The following is a 27664-nucleotide window of genomic DNA, read 5'->3' as shown; positions in this document are numbered from 1 at the left end:
TGGAGGGTTGTCTTTGCACCCCGGCTGCCTGCTTGTAATGGGGGACGAATATCACTTTCCTACTCAGACACACCCACACTGCGTTGATAAATGTGCCGTATATTACAAAATACAGACACTGTCCTTATGGAGGTTGAGTAGTGCCTGAGATGTACTGGAGGATTTTAAATGAGAAGGGAGCTACCGAATACCAAAGTATGCAAAAGCCTCGGTTTTGTATGTCACATACAAGTCAAGTTACAAAATTTCAAGCATACTCTGCTAGTTGAGCAGCTAACCAGTTTATTTTGGAAGCTCTTTGACTTCTTTCACCTAGATTAAGGTTTTAGATCTTGCCAGTCTTGAATGGAAATTCTATGGCGTGAGCTAAACTATTTTAGAGGCCAGGGGAAAAACAGGGCAAATTCAGAAATATATTTTTGCCTTGGTGCTTAGTGTCTGGATGGTCAGAAGAACTAGTAATTTACTGCTAAATAAGTCAGATACACAGGATATCATTATGATATGAGGTATTGGTACAAATTACTAGAGAGCATACTTCCTTAATCTGCTGTAGCTCTAGGAATTTCAGGTCACTTTTACAAAGTTACACATGTATGCTTGGGGGAGACATTTGCTACTGCATACTGGTTTAAAACCTCCCAGGACAAAACCCAATTTCTTGAGAGCACTGAGGCCAAATACGTTGTATTCCCTCGTTGTTTGCTTCATGTCTACTTTTTGAGTGGTGGTGGTGTGAGTTTTATTCTTTCAGTTTCAAATGAGGCAGCTTCTTCCACCACCCAAGGTCAGACATGTAACTTAGAAACGGAGTTTTAGCTAGCAGGTTTCCTGAGGCACCCTCTGCGATCAGGGGAGATGAGCTGCTTGAAAGAGAGATTTAAAGCAGGAGGCCAAGGCTTGCAGCTCCTAAGTGGTGGTGGCCTCTCAAGGCAGGGCACAAGGATCAGTCACATGGTTTCTTTTTAACATATATTCAGAAGGAAATCAAGGCCCCTCAACATCAGTGAGAGTCTCTGCTGAGCACACTGGATTTCAGAGCAGCTTCTCAGACTCCTCTAAGCAATTTATGCAATGATGGGAACAAGAATTGCTTTTCTGAGCTGAGATCTGATTGTGGCGTCCATCACAAAGTGCTTTGAGACAGCTTTGAATATGGATAGAGTAAAAATCCTTCTTGCTGCTCAAGAGCATTGAAGTTATTATGAAGAAAGTTGCTGATTCCTCTGAACTCTCTGATAGCATTAACATGTATTCTTGTTTCTCTTTAGCCTCAGGCAGCTTTACAAAGAGATGCGTTTAGAGTGCAGACATTCACCCATACCCAGTAAAATGTGCCTGATGTAAAACAATGTCTCTTACTGTGTGTTTGACTTGCAGAAAGCATAATGCACGTTTTGTAAATCGTACTTTGATTTTTTTTCACTTGCTGAATGTCTCAGGGTATTTGTCTCTCTGCAAGTCTGGCTTAGCATAGTACGTCATTGAGCACAAATTTTGTTAACAAAATGCTGAATGCACAGTAAGTGAAATTTGCAGAATTGGGTCACCAGAAGGTTCTTTCTTTCTCATCTTTAAGCCCCTGAACAATTCTTGTCCTGAATGGTGGTCATCTATCCTTTATTGACAGTTTACTTTTTTTGTAACCATTTGGAGGCCTGAGAATGGTTTAAATCTGTTCCTGAACTCTACAGACTGAAAATACTCCTGAAGTGTGTTGATAGCATTGAATGACTCTTAGGGTATGATAGCTGACTACACAATATTTGCTCTCTTTTTCAGACTAATGGACACATATCTGGAAATGGAGATGTATATCAAGAAAGGCTGGCTCGTCTGGAAAATGATAAGGAATCTCTTGTTCTGCAAGTGAGTAGTCACCTAAATTATTTTTTTCTGCTCTTGCATTCATGAGACTTTTCAATAGTATGTGATAGAACCTCTGAGGATTTATTGGCCGTTGTGTTGTCTTGGACAGTGTTCAGAAAGCTTGGTGGTACCTGAGAGTTAATCCCGATTAGGAATAGATGTGAGTTTAGATTGCAGGAAAAAAATTAAGGCCTTTCTTTCTGTGTATCTGAATTCTTTTTGAATCTTGTCAGCTGAGCAGGTCTGCAGAGCAACCACCTTCTTACATTCATGTGGCAAAATGGGAATTGGTCTGCAGTCTCTAAGGTGTTGTCTTGGTCTTCCCCAGGCTCGTTCCGTGTGTTTTAACCTCTTTTGCTTTTATTGTTCTGAAGCTGTATGCTGTGGTACACTGTGTGCAGTCACTTGGAAAGCAGAATAAGTTACATGCAGTGATGTTTAGCTATTTGGTTATTAAGGTAGGAGCTAGTGGGTTTCAATTAATGTATTGTCACAGCAAAGGTGTAAATTGTTGGCTGTGAGGTGCAGCAGCCACCCCTTGTGAAAATTTCCAGGCCAAGTCAGGAGGGGGGATGCAGAATTGCAATGTGTCTGACAGAACTTTATTTGAAATACCAGTAAGCATGAGGGGAGAGCTTTCCCTCCTCTTCTGTCGCCATTGCCATGCGTTGTCTCCCCTGGAGAGCTGTGCTGCTGCTCCTCCTCCTCCATGGTCCCATTTAATCTTTGGCCCAACCAGCACTGCTACTCACATACAGTTCTTCAGGTGACACATATGGCATGGGCGCAAGGTGCAAAACATGCATCCATTTTTCTCCACTGTGCAGGTAAGTGTGCTTACAGACCAGGTGGAGGCCCAGGGAGAAAAGATTCGGGATCTGGAGTTCTGTCTGGAGGAGCACAGGGAAAAGCTGAACGCCACAGAAGAGATGCTGCAGCAGGTATTTCACAGCCCTGCGTCTGTCTTGCTGTCTGTCTTCGTTCTGTATTAATGAACTACATTTTGCCTTGGTAAGAGCAGTGCACTTCAAGGTGTTGTACTCCTTGATGTCTCCTAACTAAGTGGTAATTTTCTACCGTATTTGTTTTATAGTCTTTGTACATGGTAATGTCAGTGCTGCCTTATACTGTAGGAATCCGGTTCTGCTCTTCTTTGAGCCTTTCCTCACTGAACTTCAAAGAGACTTGGATTAAAGCCTCTGGCAGGATGGGTGGATTCCCCTCAAAGCTCCTTGCTGCCCAGAGCAACTGTGATGACAGACAACTTTTTTCTCATCCTAGCAGCCAACCCATGGTAGTGCCCCTCTAATTCAGATGCATCCTGGGTGCCTGGAGTCCACCAGATGGGTAATAGCTGTGTCCCAGGGCTTCAGATAGTGCAAGGAAGAGGATGATGCTTTCCCCATGAAAGAGGCTTTTAGCTGCAGAAAATAAATTACTGATTTCTTCCTCTTGGGTGTGTAATTCTGTTCTCTTCCTCTTTATCTTGAATCAGGAGCTTTTAAGCAGAACATCCCTTGAAACTCAGAAGCTGGATCTTATGGCAGAGATTTCCACTCTGAAGTTAAAGCTTACATCTGTAGAGAAGGATAGATTGGACTATGAAGACAGATTCAGAGACACAGAGGTGAGTAAAACCCAACTGAATAAAATTTCCTGAGATTTTTTTTTTTCCTGCCAGGCAGGTTAAAGGTTAAAACGTGCATCTCTTCAAATAAAAAGTGTCCTCTTTAGTAAACTCTGGTTTGACAAAGAAAGGTTTCCCAAACCAGTTTTTGATTCTTGCCACCAGATCTTAGGAAGGATGGTATTTGGGATGATTTAAATAAAATCATGAACATACTGCGGTCTCCTGTCACAACTTGAAACTGTCATCTTCTTCGTAAGGCATGTCTGAGGCAAATGCTTAAACCCATTGCAAGTACAAAAAGCATGCACATGCACAGACACAGCACACTAAAAGACGTATCTTTTGGGTTTGGTAACAGAGAGAATGGGGTGATTTAGTGTGAGGTCATTTTGAAGCTTTACTTCAAACTCCAGCCTTATAGAAGCCCAGGACCAAGAGGCCAGCAGCGTACAGTGCCAGGTGGAGCTACCATCCCTGGCAGCATTTGCCCTGAGGCATTTGCCCTTTGTGCACTGCAGATCTGTGTAGCTGAACCTTGCTCATGTGTCAAGGCCAGAAAGCCTCAAAGCAGGTGGGCAAATCCAGTTTTTCCAGGAAACATTTAAGAATCAGGCTGAGCATTGCTGCCAGGGTGACTTACCAATATCAGAAACCTCTTCGAGTCTGCCTAGGAAGCAGAACAAAATCTCCAATTTTGGGTTCATAAATCAGCTGAAATGTCAGATGTTCATATTGTGAATGTTCCAGATGTCATTCATTTCTAGAAAGAAAGAAGCCATAATGTCATTACAGGAGACAAAATTTGCCCTTTCCACTTCACTCAGTGGTTTACCAACTCCATTCCAGTTTCCTATGTATTTTCCAGCGAAGTGTCACTCCTCACTTGTATTGCAAGCACAAGAGCAAAAATCAGGCTTGCTGTTGAGTTGCTTTCTTCGAACCTGTCTGAAGTAATCTGCAGACCCACAGGAGTGCACAGATTAAAAACTAATGACTTGAATAATTTTCAGATTTGAAAGGTGGTGATCATTAAGGTAGTGATGGCAGTGTTGGTTCCTGCAGTGTAGCACATCTGAGTACATATTGGATTCATGTTGCCTCCCATTAGCTTTTCCTCTAGTTTGGTACCAGTTGTTATGTGAAGGATCATGGCATTGCCTTAAAAGCAGCTGGTTTTCAGTCCAGGTGAGTACTATGCATGGCAATGCTGGAGAAATTGGTAGGAAGGGGGTAAGGTGGAAGAAATTGCTGAAGGCCCTCTGTGTCCGTAGCAGGTGTGTTTAAGAGCTGGCTGCTTTCACAGCTCCCATGAGGTCTCTCTGCCCACAGAGTGCTCCTCAGCTCTTTCATGAATTACAACAAACAACTTTCTTCACCTCTATACTGACACCTATTGTAAGCAGCCCAAATGATAGATAAATGAGTTGACATCAGCAGTAAATGGCTTTGGGGAGGTGATGTTTGGTCCAAATGACTGCAGTGAGCAGATGTATTCAGAATAGGATTCCAGTGCATCTCCATTTGTAAACACTCTGGTTTCTTGTACTTTCCAAAACAGATAAGAAAAGTGATTGGGCTTTGAGTGATTTTCTTCCTATTTTTATATCCTTATTTTTATTGAATATGATTCATTGCTGAGCTTTCCCTTCCTTCCTTCCTTGCTCCCCAAACAGCATTCTCTCCATAATTTAATAGCGCAACTCAGCATACCAAGAAGTCAAACATGAAGCTATCTCTGTTCCCAGAAGAGTGGTTACAGTGTGGGGACCTCAACATGCTCTACAACTCTGTAGGCTTTGTGCAGGCTTACCTGCATGGCAGCTGTGAAGACCTTTCTCTTTGAAATACCTTGAAATAAGCTTAAATGACTTTGATAAAAATAAGATAACCTAAATTATTTTTAAAAGGTAATTACTATGATTAGGGGCTATATACATTTCTCTCATGGGTATTTATGCCAGAACTAATGAACTATTGCTAAAATGTTCCTCCTTCTCTTTGAAAACCAGAATGATTATAGTTTAGTGTGACAGAAATTACTGTGTCGTTTCTTCTTTGTTTCAACACTTTATAGCTGTAAAGAGGCTTAGGCTTAGATACTATAAAAGGGATAATATATCTTAATTTCCATTTTCTTAAGTGGAAAAATGAATGGCTAATCAGTTGTATGGGTCTCAGCCGTGCAAAATCTCTGTCAGGTATTTTGGAGGCAGTACTTAGTCTCTGTTCACAGTATTTTATTTAGTGTTGATCTAATTACATTCCTGTTTAAAGTAGTAGATGATCAGTTATTTCAGCAGAGCTAAGTATTTCAATGAATATTCAAAATATTCTACAGTAAAACACATGATGGCATTTACATGCAGTGTTCAAAATGGAAAAAATTTCCTACCCAAACTGGGAAAGAAAAACTATGAATATTGCTTCTGGTTTTATTTAAGGAAAAGAAAGTGAAAATAAAAAAACCCATTGTCATCTTACAACAACTATCATGTAGCTGCTGCCTCCTGCAGAATTACCATTTGGATTAAATCCTTCTTATTATGTAGGTTTTACTTAAGTCTGTCATTGCAGCTTCCCATTCCAGCTTGGTAGGCTTCTCATATTCACTATTCTTTCTCTAAACAGATGCTTTATTAGATCTGCGTGCTTTTTTTCCTTTGTGCTCTAGGACTTTACTGTCTAGATGTTCACAAATACACAGCTTTTCCAAAGCTAATTGTGTGCTTAATAGAGATTTATAATTGTTCTGTTCTTCAAATCATTCCAGTCTTTCCACTTTCTCAGCAGACACCAGTATTATTTTCCTTAAGGAGCACGGGTGGTCTGAGTTGGGCTGAGTTTGTGTAAGAAAATATCGTACAAGAGAGTTTATTTAGGGAGGAGTCCATAACCAGACATGGTCTTTGAAGCGGCAGCCAGAGGGTAAACTGGCTCACTCATGGGGAAGTCTTCATAATTGGAACACCACCAGTCTCCTTTGTGCAGATGAATTTCTGAGTGGAGCAAAATGATGGATGTGGTTTGTGTTTCTAGTGTCTGTAAGGAAGCCTCTGACCCTTGAAGCTTGAAGTTATCATTGCTTTTTTGTGCCTTCCTGGGCCTGCTATGAAAAGCACAAGTAACATGAGCAGGGAAGGAGAAGGCTCTGCGAAACAGGCATTTATATGTCCCACCCGTCAGCTCCATTCATGGATCCATGCAGGGAACAGCTGTTGGGTGTTTGCATGGAGAGACCTGACTGGATAAGAAAAGGACTGCTTCATGCCTCTTTCCTATTTTGAAGGTTTTTAAGACAGGAACATGAGTTATTCTCAGGGCAGGTAGTTTAACCCATTCATGCAGGTACTTCTTCTACATGAAGATGTATTGGATGCAAGCAAAGCAGCTGCCATACAGTGGCCACCATGTGGGTGACTTATACTGCTGGTTCATCCAAGTCAGCCAGGAAACTCAGTGGGTTTTTGGTCTGGCCTCAGATTGCGATGAACCTGTACAACACCCTGAGTGTCTCAGGGACATACACATCTCAAGCATCACACTGAGCATCCCAAAAGCTCTTCAGGTCATAAGCAGTTATACTCGTTGGTGCCTTCAGGTTTCAAACAATGCTGTGATCTCCTTGCTGGAGCTCTGCAGAAGGGGGCAACATGCAGTCCTTGCTGTGAAAGGTTTGTGGTCAAAATCAGTTGAACAGAGAATAGCTGAAGAAAAGGGTAAATATTTCAGGTCAGCAAGCAGGAAAATGGAATACACTGGGAGGATTAGGATTTCTTAGGGAACCTCAGTGCCTTTGACAATCTCTACTTCTGGTATCTTGCCCAAAGTTAAATATTAATTCAGGGGAGACAGCCCTGTTTGGGCCTTGTCTTTTTCCTCTGCTCATTTATGCAAGGCTTGGCCATCTCTTTTTATATTAATGAGGGTCTGTATATGGAACCTGGTGAATCTTTAATGTGCTCCTCTGCCTCAAAAAGATGAGAATGAATGTAATTTACAGTTACTGTGTTGTAGATAACTGAGGACATGAGTTAGTATTGCACTTGCAAGAGAGTAATAGAAAATATTCTTAGGGCAAAGCATACTGTAAGGACTTGCCTTTAGTTCTATTTAACCTGTGAGAAACTGTACAGTATTTTGCCAAAAGTAAAAATGGTGGCTGCAGGAGAGAAAAGCCCCAGACAAATCAATGGTCGTAGTGTCAAAAGTGACCATCAGACCTGGGAACATAGATTTGTTAGAGATCTCAAACACTTGATGTTGATAAGAAACAGCTCAATTGATCTAGTCGTGCAGACTGACACCCATGTACGTTTATACTTAGAAGGGTGATGAGATTTGCAAAGTTCACACATTGAAGAATCAGTGAGGAAATGCAGGTGCGCTCAAATCAGAAAGTCATACATTAGGAGTAGTAATTACTAATAGGATCAAAATGTTCTATATTTTCATTTTGCTTGTACTTCTGCTAATTGAGCTTGGGTTTTGCTAAAGAAATACAAATGTTACTCTGTTGATACTAGATTCATTAAATAAAAAATAATAGCCAGAGGCTTGTAAGCTCAGAAAATGTGGCATGGGACTGGAAGGCAGGTATTACTGGGGACCCATGAATACCCCCTAAATGTCAGCTGCTGGCTTGTTAATTTATAAATTATAAATCTCAATTATACAATTAGCTGTGGGAAAGAAAAAAAAGGTGGTTATAGTTGTTAGCTCAATGTGCAGTGTTGCTTGACAGGGGTAGGATTTGCCTTACCATGTAGCAACCCTAAAGTACCATGCTATCTTCTTTTTTTCTTCACACAAATGTAACACTGATCTGGTGTCCATACATAAACTAAAGGTCAATGAGGTATACATGAGGCAGAAGCTTGCTAGACAACTTTGAGTTGTGCAAAAGCCACAGTTTTCTGTTAATGTGTTTCCCTGCTGAGCAGGAAGAACATTTTCTCAATAAGCTGTGGTTTGTTGTTTCTTATACGGAGGGGCACTCTGTCCTGGCTGTCCCCCAGGCTTCCTGCAGGTCTGCAGCTGGCCACTTAAGATCCCATTTCCCCATCTAGAGGACGGGGAGGTTTGGAGAAAGAGTGCCTTGCACCTTGTTGAGCATTCAAACTCAGTGTTCGTTTGACCACTGCAGGAAGGGAGCTGTAGAGCTGGTGACACTCAGGGCTGACCTCCAAACCTGATAAGTCTTTCTAGGAGGACAGCCAGAAGGTCGAGCCATTCCCCTGAAGAGCTCAGGCGTGAGTTAGTGGTGGCTCTGAGTTTCTTCCAAACGAGGTTGAATTTGCAAAGCACACATGTAGTGGCACCACTGATGTTTAAACACATATGCCATTGTGCTTGTAGACACCAGTCATGGCTCTTCCATTCAGCCCTCAGTTAGAGAGGCTCATTTGGATGGCGGAAACATGGATTTACACTGTAATCACTTCATATTTTGAAAAGGCGGGTGGTGGCTGGCAAGTGTGGAGAAGGGGGGATATGGCTGCTGTGTGTTGAAGAACAGCTACCATGCTTTTCTATTGCTCACTTACAGTGGTGGGCATCCAAGCAGTTGAGCAGCCGGAGGGGCAGAAGGCTTTTCTTGGTCCTCAGCACAGAGAACGCAACTTCAATTTATGTCTCCCTTTGTCCTCTGCCTTCTGCAGTAATGCAGAAACTGAGAAATATGCAGAAACTGAGAAATACAGTCCCCGGATATCTAGAAGCTCTGAATTGCTTGACTTATCTGTGAATTTGGGTGGTCTGTCTCTGTGTACGGAGTGCCTTTTATTGCTGCTGTGTTTTTACGGTCCTACCAACGGGAAGCTATTGTTCTGGTTTTTTTACTGACTTTCTTTGTTGTTTCTGGTCTTGTTTTTTCCCCACACTCAGGATTTGATCCAGGAAATAAATGAATTGCGGTTGAGAGTGGGAGAAATGGACAATGAAAGACTCCAATATGAGAAAAAACTGAAAACGACCAAAGTAAGTGAGGCTGAGGGGAAGAAACAGAGATAGGTGTAAGTCAGGCTTTAGAAGTTCACTCTCTTCTCCCTGGTCCTTGCCTGCACCTTGCAAAATCCTGAGCACACTCAAGCCCAGGGGTTTCATGATACTGATTTAGCAACAATAATTATTTTCAAATTTCATGCTGTGGTTTTCAGTTCTGGGCATTGGTTTTATGAAGGATAACTTATCATGCAACTGGCTGTTGAACAGTTAAATTTATTACCTGTTTAGACCCGTATTTCATATATGTCAAGAGTCACCAGTTGCAGTACATAAGGTGCGTGCCATAGGTGAGACCAAAGATAAACATTTATTTTCTCCTAAATGTGCTAAAAATCAGCCATTTCTGAAGAGAAATCATTCGCCTAAGTAATTCTAGCAGCCTATTTCTGTAAGTTGTCTGACTTCTCTTTGCTATTTAGCCTTGTCTCTTTTCTATCTTTAGTTTTCTCTCACTCCTCTGTCTCTGTTACCAGTCTTTAATGGCCAAACTTTCTAGTATGAAAATCAAAGTGGGTCAGATGCAGTATGAAAAGCAGCGGATGGAGCAAAAAAGCCAGATGCTAAAGGTGTAGTAGTTACTGGGTAACATTGGGCCTGTATTGAATCCTTCGTGTTCCACCGTTTTAAGGTCCTGTCTTGCATCGTGCTGTCATGCTCTGTTCTTCATTAATTGCTGTGTGTTGATATGCAGTGCTCCCTTTCCAATTAGATGTGGAAAGCTATATAGCTATTCCCTATAAACAGGGAGAGGATTTTAGTGTTGTGAACTTTGCATAGATTACATATAATAGAATTAGACTTGGTTTAAAATCATTCCCCTTCCAAGGGAAGACCATCTCTTCTGTAGCTTATGTCCATTATTCAAACAGAACTTCTCCTCACCTTTTTAGAGAAAATTTATTCATGAAAACTAGCAAGAAAGTAGTGATTCTTTTATACAGTCCCTTCTCCCACATGTACATTTACATATTCAGTTTCTAATTCAGAGGAAGAAATACCCACCAACAACCACATGCAGCTTTAGTTGCCTATGGGTATAACAGCCGCTTCTCAAGTGACCATGAGATGGTCTTCCTTTGGAGAAGTGTGAGTCCTACACCAGCAGAAATCCCATCAAAATCAGTACCAAGTGGGAGCACTGGAGGATTGTATTGTTCAACCACTGTTCTGGAAGAAGCTTTGATTTCTTGACAATTTTAAGATAGATGTATTTTTAATTGATGTTTTAGAGCAAACAGGGAACAATTTAAGGAAATTCTGTAGTCTGGGCCATAGTTTGGGATGCAGACATCACTATATATTTACAACCAACCTTTTGATGGAAGCTCAGGGATCTACCTAAGCCACAGTATTCTAGTTTGGTTTATCCCTTTAAGGATTTTAAAGGTCAGCTAGAACCTCTAAATGCCAAAATTATGAGTCTTGCCTTGTTTTGCTTTGTTTACAAACTGAACAAATTAAATTTTCAGTGTTGGGTACATTTGCACTGAGGGTCCTGTCTTGATGATGCAGTTGCACAAGATATCCTCGGACATCAAAGAAACATGTTACTAAACTGGGTAGGATTTGACTTGAATTTTAAAAAGTTAAATGCATGGATCTGTGCCAGTCACTTGCTAGTGCAGATGGTTAAATCTAAGTTAAAATTTGACAGCATTTATCTAATACACCCCAACTCCCCCAAACACCATCTGTCTTACTCCCATGAATCTCAACTCCAAGCTTCGTTTCCTAATGCTTGATCAGCAAACCCAAACTGTGGCAAAGGTACCACATTTTCATCTGAACTGCTTTCCAGTATGTGTTTATGTGCTTGATGGTGTCGTGATTGATTTTTCTTTCATAGAAGCAGTGGTAATTTCTGAAACTGTCCTCAGCCTGGTGTAAGCACAGTTCCATAACTGTCCAGCTTTGAACATGCAAAATGCCCTATAAGTACCAAAAAGAAGTGTTTGTAAATTTTAGCATTCAGCCTCATCACCTGCACTTTTTCTGCCTCTGCAAGGTTAAGTAAATACAAAAACTCGTTTTGGTTTTTGTTTTTTGTTTAGTCTGTCTGTCTTAAATTCAGATGCAAAGTCTCTTTTCAGTTATACATGAGACTGACACTTTTCGACCATAGGCCCCCTGATTTTGCCATTTTACAGGCTCAGTGGTCTGGTGTGATGTTCAGAGCCAATTTGGTGGGTGTACCCTCAGCCAGTGTAAATGTCAGGGGGCCTTCGGTCATTTCCACCAGCTGAGGACCTATCCACTGTGCTTCATAAGGAGGGAATTTTGGAAATGTCTCAGATGTTTGTGGAAGCTGTCACTAAGATTCACTGAGAGATTCTGTATCTGTTACAGGATGAGCTACTAGCTTTGAAAGACAAACTAGAGCAGAAGGAAGCTGAGGTGAAAAGGTTGCAAGAAAAATTGGTTTGCAAACTGAAAGGAGAAGGAATTGAAATACTGGACAGAGGTAAGAAGAAGGGAGCATCTGTCACCATGTCCTCTTCAGTCACTTCAGCTGAGGTCATGTTTCCATGAATGGTTATACAGGAAATAACAGATAAAAGCCTCAGTTCTCATGTAATTTCTGTCCTTGTTTACTACTTTTAATGTATTTAGTGGATGTTCACAATGCAACTGCTGAACCTACTGTCATATCAATTTCTTGATCAACTTTAAACTAGCCTAAGTAATCCCTAGTTAGCTCTTTACATGGCTCGCATGCGGCCTCAAAAGTTGCAGTTTATACTGGCAAAGAAATCTTTAAACTAATTTCAACAAGTTCCCCACAGAGATTACATTGAGAAGGAAACTTTCTGTGGGGATGATCTGCGCTGGGCTTTACTTGTACACCCCTTACTGGTAAGGAAGGGGAAAAGCCATACTACAGACCAAAGTATGATGCATACCAGCAAATCTTGAGTGTGGACCTAGCCATACGTAGGCGAAATTGAGGACTGATTCTGGATTTGTGCACTGATTAAGCCTATTTATTGCTGATTTTAAGATTGTGCTTTTAAAGTATGTTTTTTAGAAGAATAAAGCCACAAGAGATTAGGCTCCTCCCCTGACCTGAGGAGGAAAGTATGCAGTGTGTAGACTGTGACATTTTATTTAATAAAATGATCTGTTTTCAAAAAACTGTTTATTAAAAAACAGTTTGGGTTTTTTTGAGAACACTTAAATGTGAACGAAGTCTGACTTTATTGCATTTATAACTACTTAAATGGGGCTTTTCTTCCTAGGGGCTGCTGTGTACACTGAACTCCTGTTACCCTTTGGTTTTCAGCTTTAGTTTAGTTCTCAGTATAGCTCAGCAGAGATCTTCTGCCATGATTAACCCTGTTTTTTCTGCCTTGGACCAATATTAATTAATGATATTTGCAGATAACACTGGTTATCTGCTTCATTAGCTGAATTGTGCTTTCTGAACAAATGTACATACTTTATCACTTAGCTGGCTTTTGCCAGTAGTTTAAGAGTAATCTCTCTTTTGACAAGTAACACTTTTGCCAAGTGTTAGTTTAAGAGTAATCTATCTGCATACATCTTTTCCGAGGCCTTAGAAGTGAAAACATACAGTTGCAAAATATATCCTTGAGACAAGTAGTTGTGTATGAGAGCAGTGAGGCTGTTTTGTGTCATTAGGAATGTTAGCACTAGGGAAGTGCAGGTTGAAACTGAACTGCTTGCTTCTGCAATAATACATGATGAATAGTGGACTCCTTAAGTATCAATATTGTCTTATAAGTTATTTAATGTCATAACTTTCATGCTAATTTCAAATCCAATGGATTTTCCTGCACAGATGAAAATTGTAAAAAGAAGCTGAAAGATAAAAGTAAGGTTTCTGGTGTCTTTCCACAAGCATTTGCATTTCAGAAGTGCTTTCCAGAATAGCTTTCTGCATGTGTTTGCAAAACTGCTTTAACAAACGTTGGTAGGTTGAATCATCTATAACCCTTAGTTACACTTCCAGTAAAATTTCAGAATAAGGATGGATATATCAGACTTGAAATACAAAGTTTTCTGAAGCAAAGCTGATAAAGATTTGGTCTCATGGAGACTCACGAAACAGTTGCCTCTCAATGAAATGCAGTCGCTATCCAATAAACCAGATTTTCACTTAGCATAACTGAGTGAAAATCATTGGAACTGGATCAGTTGCTGGTTTAGCCCAATATGTCTAAATGCCTTTCATCTAGAAAGCCAGCCAGGCAGCTCATTTTCTTCATGCATTTCATCAAAGAGGAAAATGTTCTTCCCCCTCTGTTTGTTTTCCAAGAAATTTTAGGAAGTTAAAACAAGGTAAAATGCTTTCTTGCCTGTGGATTTGGCCACCTGCCTATGCTCGTAACAAAACTTAAATTTTACTTCATTCATGCAAGGTAGATTTTTAGCAAAAATGGAGATTCTTTCCATTCTTTTTTAATTTCCGGTCCAGAACACCTCCAAAATCTAACCTTGTTAGAATGTACATTTCCATGTATTTATACTTCTTTGTAAATAAGGATTATAGATGAAGCACAGAACACTGTCATCTGTATTAGGGACCTTTTCCAAGTCTGAAGCACAATGTATATTCTAGCATGACTGCTCATCACAGCAAATACTTGTATCATTCCATTGTGCTGTCCTCATTTCTACATTCATACTGAATTAAGACTAAGCATCACTGCACAATGCTTTCTTCATCATGTCCATTAATCCTACTGCTTTGTATAGTGGGGTTTTGAGATGCTGTTTGGGGTGTTTGTTGATTGCTGTAATGAGGATGTGTTTTACTGCACTCCAAATGTTGTATTTTGTATTTTGGACTTTTTGTTTTCAATTATTTCTTTATTTGAAAGGTGGACATAGTGAAAATTAAGCAGTAGTTTTATTCTTGACTTTTCCATTTTCCTAAAGCTTGGAGGGTGGGTAAGGAAATTTCCTGAATTTTATCAATTCCTTGATAAAAATGTCAGAAAAAAGGTTTTGAAGAAAAGGGTTTTCTTCTGTATATTTCCATCAAAAATAGAATTTAAGTGGCTTATGTTTTGTCTTTTAATTTTTAAATTTACTTTCAGATATTACTGAGTTGCTCTTAGCTTTGTTTTGGGTTGTTTTTTTTTTTTCATTTTTCTTATTTTCTTACACTGTCTTGATTTAAATTGACTTAGAGAACTGTATTGTGTTTTTAGATATAGAGGTGCAGAAAATGAAGAAGGCGGTAGAATCTCTGATGGCCGCAAATGAAGAGAAGGTATCAAAGTCGTTATTTTTTTCAGATTGAGTTCAATCTCTGAGAAAATCTAAGAGAAATCTCTTAAGAAAATCTTCACATATGAACTTCTCACAATCCAATTAAAAAATCAAATTTCTGAGAGGCGGTGATTCGCTCTAGTCAGAAGCACAACAGTGCCTTTATAATAGGGCATTTATGACCTGTGTTGCATGTGCACAGGGTCCTTACAGTGTTGTGTCATTCAATTCAGCGTGACGGCAATTTACACTGTGTACTGAAAATGTGAAGAGCTCCATACAAGTCCCTTGAGCTATCACAGGCTGTGTTTCTGAAAGAGCTTTCTGTAGAGTATAAATTATTTTCATGTATCATTTTGCACATTCATATGCATGTGCCTCTTGTAGGATGTTTTCTCTTGATCACCAAAGCCCTAAATCCTTTGATTACTGCTTTCTTTGTATATGGCAGATTCATTATATTCCACCTTTGACTTAATAAGGGAGCTGAAATCCACTTTCAAGGCTGGGACAATTCTGGTGATTAACCAGATTAAGGTTTTACTAAATACAAGTTTTGGTATTTCATAGCCTCTCAGAGTTCTGGGTCCTGTCCCATCCACACTCCCTGTTTCATTTAGTCTCACAACCAATTGAACTGAAGAATTTCTGTTATTTATAGTTCTTACTTTTGATCTGCTGAAGGAAGCAGCACAGTCACATATTTCCTTTATTTTAGGATCGGAAGATAGAAGAGCTTCGGCAATCTCTGAATAGGTACAAGAAGGTTCAAGACATGGTGATACTGGCTCAAGGTAAAAAAGGTATTGTACAATCAAAAAAAAAAATAAACTCTACTCTCATTTAAACTGCAGGTGCACTGCGGTAGTGTTAGATGGACTCTTACACTTATCTTTGGAGACATCTCTTAGGTAGAGAAAAGCCAGTTCTTCAACTGTTGCGAAGTGGTAAATTGCGTTTTTTTTGTCCAGCAGCTGCACATTTGGGTGCTACTGTCTGGTGGTAGTAACTATTATTGTGACATTGCTTATTTTCCCCTTGTAAAATTATTTTGAATATGATAAACATTCAGGCTCTTTCCATAGCTGCCTGAAATGCCTTTCAGGCCTGGCCGCTACATTAACTGCTAAAAATTGCTGTTCCCCTCTCTCGCATGTGTTCCTAGGGAGGGGTTGGTAGTTGAGCAGTGTAGTAGCAGAGCAGTGCCTGAGCATGTGCGTTCCTACAGGCCAAGCCAGCACCACCCCAGTGGCCACTCAAGCTGGAATAGCAGTACCCAAAGAGCTGCAAAAATGTCTGTAGCAAAGTGGATGTGCTGCCAGGACTGTGTTGCGATGACACGCCACATCTTTGGCATGTAATGAAGCCTTCACACACCATCACGTACAGCAGCTGTGGAATAGTTCTCCTCCCTATTGCAGTGGGGGTGAAGCTGGCTTTTCCTACCTTTTTTTTTTCCCTCCACACACACCCGAAAAAAATCTCTGTCACCAGATAATGAGCTTAACTGTGTGGCTGAAATGGTAGCTGTAATATGGCACATGTAATGGTCCATTCCATATGTTCCAAGACTGGTGGAGGCTTCCAGATCCAGGAGTTTTTGATCTTCAAGGGCGATAAACGTTGAGGTGGTCGTCAGTTTGATGCAAGGCTGGGAAAGCACATTATTACTGAGGGAAGAGGAAGGGTGGTGATGAGGGCAAAACACCCTGCTGAGCATTGGAGAATTTGAATAGGAATTGCTCTTTCATATAGTGCTAGGCCTTCAAAGACATGAGGATGTTAAAACAGACTTCAGAACCTTTTCTTATCAGTGTCAGTACTCTGGTATCAATGACAAGTGTGGAAATCCAAGCCTTTTGGTAGTACTGAGGCAGTTCAGGAGCAGCAAGTCGCTCGTTGTGAGCAGAGAATGCCACATGCTGATGCAGGCTACAGTATTAACTGAGACACTCTGTGGCAGTCTGCAAACAATATAGTCACTTAAAATCTGGTGTTGGACTCTTGTGCAATAGGCTGCACTTTTCCTATGGGTAACTTGAAGATACCATAGAGACATCTTAAGTTTCAGGCAGACCTTGACCCCTGGTCCTTCCCTAGTGAATAAGGGAAAAGAAGTATTTAGTATGAAATTCCAGGACACAGGACAGGAAATAACTGCTCCAGTTTATTCAGTGTGTTGAAACAGATCCCACTAAATGCCTTGAGGGCATTTGCTGCGAATTTTGCTGTAAGATGTATGTCCTCTCTCTGCTCTAACGCTGCTGTGCTGTGGTGGTTGAATTGGGAGCAACGTTCGGCAGTGACTTCTCTTTACCTATTGTAGTCTGTCCTTAAAAAAAAAAAAAAAAAAAGAATCCTAGCTTCTTCCCTTTTGGCCTGTAAGTGGGCACATTGGCTGCACTGTGCATGGGAGCAAGGGTCATCATGTATCCAGAAGTAAAGCCCTCTTCTCTTCTTTCAGGCAAGGAAAGTGACAGTGAAGACTTCTTGAATTCAGGGTCTGTTTCCACGGCTTTATTGGACACACCGAGCCTCACTGATCCAGAGAAAAGCCCATCTCCAACCCCAGTAACAGCATCTCCAATCCATGATGAGTTTAACGTGAACATTCATGAAGAGGTATCTTTTCTTCTTCCTCATTTAATGCCATCACTCCTTAAAAACATTGCTTGTGCTGGATTCCTTTTGCAGATGCCAAAACTCAAGTTCCTGAAAAGATATTTTCTGGGTTGCACAGTTTTCAGGAATGTCCCATATCCTCTTGGAGAATTTAGGTTTCTTGTGAAAGCTGCTCAGGAGTTTCATTCAAGTTCAGTTAAACTTATTTTTCTTAATCATCACATGGGATCAGGAGACAGCAAATAGGTGTATTTGTCATGAGAATGGGCCCAAACTACTTTTCCTATCAAACACAGGAATTACTTTTCATATCGAATGTTTTAGGAGCTGCATTTAATTTGTCAGGAACTCAAAGCAAACATGTTGGGACTTAGTTAAGATATCCTGTTATATTTAAAAGGATGCAGTCACCATTACATCCATTCAGTTAAATGATAAGTAGGTCGTGGTCCAATCTCTAATTTTTACAGTTGCATTTTCCAGTAATGAAACTATAGATCTCTTAAAGCTCTGAGTCAGAGCAGGAACTTAACTTAATTAAACAGCATAAACACACTATGAAGAAAACTAAACCAAGTGTTTAGTAGCTTTTTGGTATTCTCTGTGCAGTTGAGGACAGGAGTAAACCTGCAAAGAGAGCTAGCCTTCATGGGGTGTGTGGTAGAGAGAAACTTAGCAGGCAGCTTTGCAAGACTTGTGAGATTTTTGCCTGTGCTTTAGCTTATCTGTGTAGTCATTCATGTTTTATCTTCAGTGCCATCTTCCAAGTAATAAATCATTGTATTACATAAAAAGAAATAAAATAATAGCTTTAAAAAAATCTTATTTCAGATCCTTTTCTTCATAGTTTTTTACTACTCTTTTTAAATTATGACTGCTTAATTTCAGCTCAAACCAGTGTAACATGTATTCTTCATTCTTTCTAGAATTCCTTACAGATCCACACCAGTATTTTACAGATTTCAATCCCTTCTTTTTCATCAACATCCAAGAGCTTAGAAACTGTTGCAGAGAAACTGAAAACACAGCCTAGGCCAGATCCTGCAAGTGAAATGAGGTATTTCTGTTTCTATGTATTTTTCAATTGCGAATCCAATATTCTGGGGCATTTATTGAAAGTAAAATTCTGTCAGTTACTGTACTGCCAAGTCATTATGTCAGTTAAGCAAGGCTAGCATTCACTGGACTAGCTATAGCTAACTAAGCTTATGTTTGTGAAGTGCATCGATTAAATCTTTTTCAGTAAGCAAGTATTAGTTTGGTTGCTGTTGCTTGTAGCAGCACTCCAACTCTATACCAGCTGCTTTGCAAGAAGTGAACAGAAGGAGAGAAAAACTGATCTCATGTAACGAAGGACACAGAATCATTATTTTTATCTAGGTTTACATCATCTAGGTCTGGCTGAGATAGTGTTGGCTGTGCTAGCACAAGTTCATTCCTGATGATTTGCATGCAGGCATTTTCCACAGTTGCTAAAGACTGATGTAAGGCACTGCCAAAGCTGCAGCAAAAGGACTGTCCATCTCTAACCTTGAGCTGTTACTGGAGCCCCAGAAGGAGGCACTTCAAAAAATCAGAGAAAGAGATATACTCGCTGCCGTGCTTTGGCATGATGAAATGCAAAGATATTTCTTCACTTGCTCTTACCAGAGCCCTGCCTGAGATTTTGAAAGCAGGATGAAATGTGTAGCCACAGAGTGCCAGGGAATCCAGGGTGGGGATGTGTGGCTATGCCTGACCTGTGGCACCCTTGGGCCCTCCTGCTTGAACTCAGTGGCCACGTCCTGGGTGAGAAGTGGCCTTCAACTGCCTCCAGTGTTTCTAAGCCTGCACCCTCCTTGCCCAGGTAAGGAAACCCGGTCCCTGTAGATGTGCAGTGGCACTGCAGGGAGTACCAAAAAGCCCACTGGACTCGCAGCTAGACAAAGGCTGTGCTAGAGATTTTTCTTCTGGGTCCAAGCCTTGGCTTTGTCTAATTGAGTATCAAATCCTAAGAATCCAGAGGCAAGAAAATCTTGCTGGCTTAAAACCATCATCAATCTCGATGTGAAAAATAAGTGCAAGCACAAGTTGATGCATGATTTTTCCAGCTCCAGTCAAGGAAAGCATCCTAGGCAGAAGATGAACTTTGCTTGGTTTCTGTTGTGCTGTGCCTTATGCAGCTCTAGCCATCACCAACAGGGATTTCATCTGTGTTCCATCTTGGAAAAAACAAACAAAGCACTAACCAGCAGCAAAATTCCCCACGCTGTGGGTGAATAAGAGGGAGCCGGTGACCTCCACTACTTGGTGCTGCTGCAGACCCTGCATGTGCTGTAACTTCAGCATTTATTTAAGCTGAATAGTGCAGTATTGTCACCAACTTACAATGCAAGTTGTCTTTTCTGGAGCTCTTGAGCTCACCTTTGTCCTTTATCTTTTACAAGACTTGCCACAGTATAGGGGAAGATTTGCCGTCTGTTAGTATTGTAATAGCTGAAGTGAAAACAGGATTAAAGCAGGCTGAGATGATAGTTTTTCTGTATCAGCAAGGTATTTGGATGGAATCCCCAAATGCCTTGCTTTTTTAATACCTTTTTTGTTTTTACAGTGAAGGAAGATCATTAGGTTCTTCCCCAGAAACTCAGCTGTGTGATAGTCCAGTGTAAGTATCGTAATAAAAAATGTTTAGGGAACATATTTATATGAACCCCCCATATCCCCACCCATTTTACGTACACATGTAAATGTAACAACTAATTCTAGCCAAGGTGATATTTAGTGGTGGTAGCTTTCTGCTCATGTCATGTCCTGTGTTTTCATGATCATTATTTTCCAAGGCTCCATTTGCGCACATGTGCAGTTAATTACTTTCACATTGTGAAGAATCTCTGATTTGATTGTACACTGTCAACATACTTGGAAATTTACATTTTCTGTAGTACATGTGCATGTGATTTGCTTTTTTCTTTTGATAGTGGGGAAAGGAGATCAGCTGACTACAATGAGAAAACTATTCTAATTTCTGCCACATAACCATGTTCCCTAGGGAAATCGGTGGGAATATTTATGAACTCGAAGTTGAGTCAGAGTGGTTTGTTAGTAAGCTGCCTAATTCAACAGGTTTAGTCTGGTATGCAGTGTGAGGCTCAGCAGATGTTTTTATCTTGAGTTACTTAGTGCCACAACAGTATTCCCAGAGCCAAATTCTACTCTCCCTATGCTGGTATAAAGATAAGTAACTTCGTAAAATTCAGTGGAGTTACTCTAAATTTATACCTGGTTATGGGAAAAACTTCAACAGTAATTTTCTTTTCAACCAGACTTAAATGTTTTAGACTGTAAATCTTCTGAACCCAGGACAAAATCCCACCAGAAGATGGGGGATATGTGGTCCAAAATGGAAAATGGAACCAAAGATAAAACACTAAAACATACATGCTTGACTTAATATGCTTGGGTTCTTTAAGGATTAAATTAGTCAGAAGCCTATTGCTAAAAATACTGTTTTCCATAGCTTTTGTTTATATCACTTGCTTTGCCTGTGTAACGTTTGCTTGTGCTTCTGAAAATACAATATTAAATAAGATGCCAAAAATATCCAAAGGTAGGCATCATGTCACTGAAGCATTAGCAGCAGTAATTGCAATGTGGAGGTTCTTACAGTATCTCATCAAATTGCATGGGCTCTGATTAGTGCATTGATTGCCTTAATTCAATTTTGGTTTTAGTATATCTCATCATGTATTATAATGCTTTCTTTAAAGCTGATTCCTGAGAGTGTGTTTATGTTAGCAAATTCAATTCCAGTAACTTGTTTTTTATGTTGTTGTTTCAGAACTTCTTCGCTGCAGAAGTCCAGCAGTCTGAGCAGTTTGAGAAAAGAGATATCTGAAGCGGTTGGTTGGTCTCTTACTTCCTCCCATCCCCTTAGAAATAAGGGTGACGTCTCTTACAACAGTGACCATGTGGACACTGTTGCCACCTTCTGAGAAATTCTGAGTCAGAGTAGGGCTCCTCCTGTCACGTGTTAGCAATGATCTCATACATGTGACATTGACCCTATTTTATTAAAGGAGAAAATCTGTCCTTGAGAACACAGGTGCTTTTTCGATTTTTACATGAGACATTTACCCAAGACTCTCCTGTTGTGTTTTTCCTCAGATAATGAGGTTGGGGTTTTCTTAGTTGATAGGCTTTTCTGATTTCATACAAGAAGAAAGTATGTCCTACTACCAGTTCCTACCTGTGTTTAAGGCAAACAATTTTGGAAGGCTGTGTAAATTAATGCATATACAGTCTGGGGTGACTTAGGTGATGGGGAACAAAATACTGAGCCTTTGTATGTCTGGTGATAGCTTCAGTTTAGGTCTCTTTTGAAGTGATCAAAATTAGCTAGCCTCTAACAATGTTATCAAATCAGGGCAATTCCTGTGCTCTTTTTTGACAGCCTAAACTCTTAAAAGCTCCTGAGTTCCCTGATACCCAAGCTGCTGAGCTGTGCCTTGCAGCTCAGGAGGGATGTTGACAGGACTGAAAATGTAACCAGAACTTGATGATGACAGCTAGAGTTCATGGGTTAGGGTTTGGGTTTTTTTGGTTCATTTGGACAGCCAAGGAGTGGAGGCTGTGGATGTTTTATCTACTTGGCTTCTGCCCTGCCTGATTCCAGCTGTTCCCGCTAGCGCCTTAACAGGCTGTATGTCGCTAATTAAGTACACAGCTAATCCTTTACAAAGTAAAGCAAACCAACCATATTTTCATGTCAGCTCACTGACCTTAAAGAAAGCAAGAATTAATCTGTGTGAAATACAGCTCTGAAGAGATTTATTTTGAGAGGGGAAAAATAGGCAAGGAAGGGTATTACAGTCAGAATTTAACTCAGGGTAACGAATTGAATACTGGTTATAAACCATGGCTTTTAAAATGTTTTTGTTAATCTCTCCCAAACAGGACAGAGACTTTGCACAGAAGCCAACAGAGGTAACGTGTGTGCGCACTCATGCATGTACATGGAGAAACACACAGTGAGCAAGTGTTGAAAAGCTCAGTTGTGTGAAATTGTGGCATGCAGTTCCAGAGGGGGAATAGCAGACCTGCAGACAAGATAGCGAGGAGTATATGATGGTTGTCACCATCCTTTCAGTGTCAGGCATATAGTGTCTCACACATTCTTGTCTTCTCACACATGGATTATCTTTCAGTCTGGTTGAGCATAAGGTTGCCATCTAAACTAACGTTTCCCCCACATATTCTACCACTAGATAATTAGCAAAGCTAACTATTAAGTATTTTACTGAGCCTATAATTACCTTTGATTAGTGTTTCTTTAAAAATCTTTGGCTTTACAAATTGTTTTCTGTGACTAGCAACTGTGTTCCTAAAAAGACTGTCATTGCAGAACAGTTACCCTGCAGTTACCATATGGCCATAGTTTGCATGCAACGATTATTACCTATAAGAAGACCCAAGCAGAAATGACATACCTCAGATACCTCTTGTTGTAGGGTCAATGTTTGATTGATTCAGCAAGAGCCAAAGGACGATATTTGGATTGTGAATGGGTTTGCTCCCTCCTTTTAAAGAGACAGTGAAGTGTGTATGATGTCAGTCCTGGTATTTATACTGCCTGCTTGGACTTAGTCAATCAATCCATTAATTCTGAAATTGCAGAGCAGTGATAGATGAAAAGAGTTGACTGCCGCTTGGCAGAGAACTGATATACTGTGGGGGTCTCGTCTCTTTCTTTTGTTTCCCACTGCCTCCCACACTACCAGTGAGGGAGATAGAAACCCTAGAAAGCTGAAAAAGTTAAGCCTTCCAGGACTGTATTTTTACCTCGTCCATACCTGTATTCCAGCCTTGCAGAAACTGAGAAACATTTTAAGACATGTTACTCTTAGAAAGTTGTGATAGTAGTCTTGGGTCCTGAACATATTCAGATGAAGATCTTATGTCTTCCTTTATGGCTTTTACATTCTGTTTTCTTGTAGTAACAAATGAGAGGACTCTCAAGATTACCTGTCAGCAGTCACTTTGCAGTCTTTCTCAAAAGGCCTTTAGCAATTTCCTGATACTGAATGTTTCTTCCCTAACTTGAGCAGGTTAAACCTCCTGTAGAGGGTAATAATTTCGCAACCCTCCCTCCAAAGTCTCCTTCTCATGGTGGCACAGGCGACGAGGATAGTTTTGGTACCCGTAAAGCCAGATCTTCATTTGGACGAGGCTTTTTCAAGATAAAAAATAACAAGAGGACTGCAAGTGCCCCCAATCTGGGTAGGTATCATGCACCTGCATGCAAATTCTGTGTATTTTGAAGGATCTTATCAACAGCTGTACCTGTAAGAAGCCTTAGTCTCACTGTGACTTGGTGGCACTTTTCTCAGTAGAATGTTTGGAAAATATCAAACAGCAACAAAAAAACCCCTCACTGATGTAATGAAGTATTTGATCTGTTTCAGCCTCGCTGTGATATGTCTCCTGGGACCTTGTAGTGGATTGATGCTGTTTTGAAATGCTAGCTGTCTGGCAATAGTTCACACATGGGATTTGTGGGCTTTTTCTTCTCCTGGCTCCATACTCAGTTTATCTTTCATAAGATTTTCAGATGTACAGAAATGAGGCAGCAGCCTCAGTCTTCCTCTTTATGTGTATTTAAGCAGCCTTGCAATAGCAATGTCAACAACAGGAACAGGATTGACAAGTTAATCAAGCTCGCCTGTAATGGCGGGGAGGTTGTTTTGGTGTTGTCATTTGATGATATTTGCAAATAACAAAGAATAAACAAAATTTTCTGCTTAATGCAGAAGTCATTGTTGCCACCAACTGAAATGCTATATGCATTCACTCCACTGCTGTAGTAGTCTTTCCACTGTTCCAGTTCAACGATCAAGTGAGTCTGTCCATCAGATCTGCTGCCATTCATCTAAAGTTTTTGGCTTTCTCTTGCACAAGATACAGGAATTTAGCTCTATCTTTCAGAAACCCAAAGGGGGATAGCTTCTGCATTGTTGAGCAGAAGAGTGTCTTGATCTTACTTAAAGACAATTTTAGACTTTTGTTGGAAAGAAATAGCATACCTACACATTTATTATATGTTACCCATATTTGCCTGTGACATATAGCATGGGAACTTGCTAGCTTACTTGGAATAGATGTAGAAGTCTATTCTGAGGGTTAGGCTCTTTGCTTTGGTTTATTTCATGTGTGCTTTTGTGTAGTCGTTTGTTTCATCCTGAAATTGTCTAACAAAGTGGAGTACTTGTGACTGTCATAAAGGTTTGGAAGATGTGCCATCTAGATCAGGGTCCTGTAAATCTGAATAAGTTATGTATGTTATCCATATTTCAGTGCTTCCATCTGTAAAGCTGGTGTCCAGATACTTGCCACTTCATGGGAGCCCATGTGAGTCACCTGCCCAGTGTGTTATGGAGCAAGTGACGTCCCTGCACCGAAGTCACTGCGGTGCTCTTTTACCCTCTCCACCATAGACCTCCACTGCATTTCTTTTTTGTGAGGGGGATTAACAGTGAATTGGTAATCCTCATCTCTATGTGAATTCAGCATTGTGTGTGGCACATGTGTCTCATGTACCCCCCTCCTTTTGTCTTGTATTTTGCTGATGTAAGTTTTGAACTGTGTTTTACCTTGTCCCTCTGCGTGTTCTCTCCCGTTGTGCTGCGTGTGGTTATGTGCGTTGTTTTGGATATCTGAAGATCGCAGTCGAAGTGCAAGTGCACCTACTTTAGGTATAGTAGTCCTGCATGCCTGCCTGTACCAGCGCTGTGTTGTGACTGCTGCTAACAGCTGGTTATGGCCACACACTTTTCAAACAAGAACTAGACACCAGAGCTCTGCATTGAAATTTTTGTCCATCGCTAAAAGGAGTTTTCATGTAACACCTGCCCTCTGCTACAAGTCAGCTGTGCCGTTTCGCAGTAACTGCTACTAATGAGAGAGATTGCGGGTTAATTTGCAGAGACCTTTGCTGTAACTTTGAGCACAAAGTTACCCACAGACGAAGTAGTAGGTGAGAATCAGTGATGTTTAAATATCAAGAGCACATTTGTCCTCTCATCTGTCTGTCCTGGAGCCCCGGGAAAAGCTTAAAGAGTGGGGAAGCAGGGAATGAGGTATATTTCCCGGGTGTTCACTGTGAGAGTGCTGGAGAGAAGGATACGTAATTCCTCTTCTAAGAGGTAGTTATTTATTATATATTAAACAAATGAGAAATAATTAGGGCAAATGGGGATGGAGCCATTCACGTAGGAAAAACCACGTCTAGTGATGTGAGCATTCCCTGGCAAGGGCAGGTAAGACCTGCAGGGTCCTGTCTTAGCAGAGCTGTGCCAGTCGGAGTGGTTGTACAGCCACCTAGTGTGCCCCTCACTGACGGAGAGACCAAGTGCTCTGGGCCTTCTTGGTTTCCAATGTGGCCCATTAAATGCTGGGTGTTCTATGGCGTTGTGTCAGTGCATGAAAGGGAATCAGGTACAAGGAGCAAATGTTGCAATACCCGCAAATCTCTGCTACTAATGTGCCCAACCTTGTCCTAGTATTCTCTCTCTAGAAAGCTGTTCAGTTGTACTTTTTTCTGACCTAGCACCTTTTCTTCTACAAGTAAAGCAAAAGCCACGAATGCAAAAGCCTGGTTCGACATTAGTGCTGTCTCTTACTGGCAGGGTCCCCATATTCGACATCAGTCAAACCAGAGTGCCCATAAATAATCTTCTATGCAGCCTTGTTGCCTCACTGAAAGGTTTTAACATCTAAAGCATTGGTGGAAAACGGGACATGTTCAAATGTATTCTGGCTGAATCATTTAAACTTTGCCCAGCTGGCACAGCTTGCAGTTTACTGCTGTTTGTGGCACGTTGTGGCCGCCTCAGTGTTAATTCTGTGCCTTGAGACCACGTGTCCCAGCAATATATGTTCTACCTTGATTCACATAACTTGTTTGTTTTTCTCCTGGAAGTCTAAGAGTCCATTTCAAAACCAAATGATGGTCATCTAATTAAACAGCCGTGTTAAAACATGGTAAAAGTGGTTACAGGTCTGACTGTCAGCCTGCTGCAGGCTGCCTTGCCACAGCTGCTTCATCTGAACAGGCTCATGCTGTCACTGTTTCCCAGCAAGTAAATGGCATAAACTCCACATGGTAGTTTAATTCAGCTATCTGGCACTTGCTGGCACATCTCTGCTTATGTAGCCTAGTAGATACTGCAGTTTTTTTAAATGATCTTAAAATAATTTTCTTCTTTGTTAGTTTAGCTTTTGTGACAACTTCTCTTTTGGGGACAGGAGCCCTCAGGTTTGTTGTCATAGAAAACAACAGCTACAGATGAAAGATTTAATGCTTTTAGAGTGGGTGGTAATGTGTAGGGTCTCTAATCAGAGAGGCTTTGTGCATCACGCGGAAGATCAAGTTCAAACAGAGCCTAAACTATATGGTGTTTCTCTGCAGAGGAACAAAATATTCCACAATTTGCAGAAGTGAGGAAAAAGGCCCTCCTGCTCCTGGGGCAGTTGTTTGTTGCTGAAATTTCCTGGATGGGGAACTTATGGAATACTGCAGGTTATTAGGAAAGATGCCTGCAGGGAAATTATTTATTTTTCTGTGCTTTGGGGACTCCTGGTTTGGTTCCCTGCTATGGCACTGAATTATTTCTGGAGATCCACGTGCTTTGGCTCTGTCTGTGAAAGAACTATAGGAGCAGTCCCCAAGAAAGAGTAAACTTGGGACTTCATTCACTAATTGATTCACAAGGTGTTTTTTGCCCACCTTGGATGCAAGGCACTTAACTGGTGCAGAACCTTGCCTTGGAGTGTTCCCATTCAGGCCCATGAAGGAGAAACACATGTTGATTCTCCTGGATTTTCCCATCCCTCTCTGCCCCATTTTCTTAACATGGTGGCTTTCAATAATTTTAGCAAGAGCTGTTCCTGAGTTCAGGAGTGTGTCTGTACAGTCCTGCGCGAGTGGGTCTTGATGGGGCTTTTGTTTTCTGACAGCTGAAACAGAGAAGGGATCTGCAGATAACTTGGATCTGGCTGGCTTGCGCCCTCGCGCCAAAGAAGCAGATAGTCTACAGATGACACCACCTTCTCCGGATTCCAAGAAAAAGGCCAGAGGGATCAAGAGGTTATTTGGAAAGTAAGTAAAAGATGAGAAATGACTATTCGCCAGAGCTGGGGTTTGCACAGGGGTTTGCTGGGAATACATCTTCCCTTTTTCCCTCCTTCATTGTGTGGCTGCATGGTTTTCTGTCTCAAGTGCAGGAGCCAGTGTGGCGTTTGATGGCAGGTAGAAGTGCTACAAACCATGTA

At 40.9% G+C, this 27664-nt stretch overlaps 1 protein-coding gene across 11 annotated transcripts in view; it reads left to right on the top strand.

Annotated features, from left to right (window-relative positions):
* Window positions 1–27664, top strand: part of PPFIBP1 (PPFIA binding protein 1) — a 115387-nt gene that overhangs the window by 74087 nt on the left and 13636 nt on the right. For 4 of the 11 annotated variants that reach the window (XM_030478644.1, XM_030478646.1, XM_030478645.1 and 1 more), the window contains 16 exons: window positions 1783–1869; window positions 2697–2810; window positions 3365–3496; window positions 9383–9475; window positions 9976–10068; window positions 11849–11963; window positions 13302–13334; window positions 14677–14738; window positions 15456–15540; window positions 17202–17359; window positions 18286–18416; window positions 19950–20003; window positions 21177–21237; window positions 22292–22321; window positions 23443–23614; window positions 27350–27491. In XM_030478644.1, coding sequence (XP_030334504.1) covers window positions 1783–1869; window positions 2697–2810; window positions 3365–3496; window positions 9383–9475; window positions 9976–10068; window positions 11849–11963; window positions 13302–13334; window positions 14677–14738; window positions 15456–15540; window positions 17202–17359; window positions 18286–18416; window positions 19950–20003; window positions 21177–21237; window positions 22292–22321; window positions 23443–23614; window positions 27350–27491 — 1562 coding nt within the window. The remainder of the gene's footprint in view (window positions 1–1782; window positions 1870–2696; window positions 2811–3364; window positions 3497–9382; window positions 9476–9975; window positions 10069–11848; window positions 11964–13301; window positions 13335–14676; window positions 14739–15455; window positions 15541–17201; window positions 17360–18285; window positions 18417–19949; window positions 20004–21176; window positions 21238–22291; window positions 22322–23442; window positions 23615–27349; window positions 27492–27664) is intronic. The other 7 variants (XM_030478651.1, XM_030478654.1, XM_030478647.1 and 4 more) reach the window with 6 other exon arrangements.

The sequence above is a fragment of the Strigops habroptila genome, chromosome 3 (assembly GCF_004027225.2).
Source record: "Strigops habroptila isolate Jane chromosome 3, bStrHab1.2.pri, whole genome shotgun sequence".
NCBI classification, from domain to species: domain Eukaryota; kingdom Metazoa; phylum Chordata; class Aves; order Psittaciformes; family Psittacidae; genus Strigops; species Strigops habroptila.
Note: the sequence above shows the minus strand (reverse complement) of the source record. Positions and strands in the feature narration are given on the sequence as shown.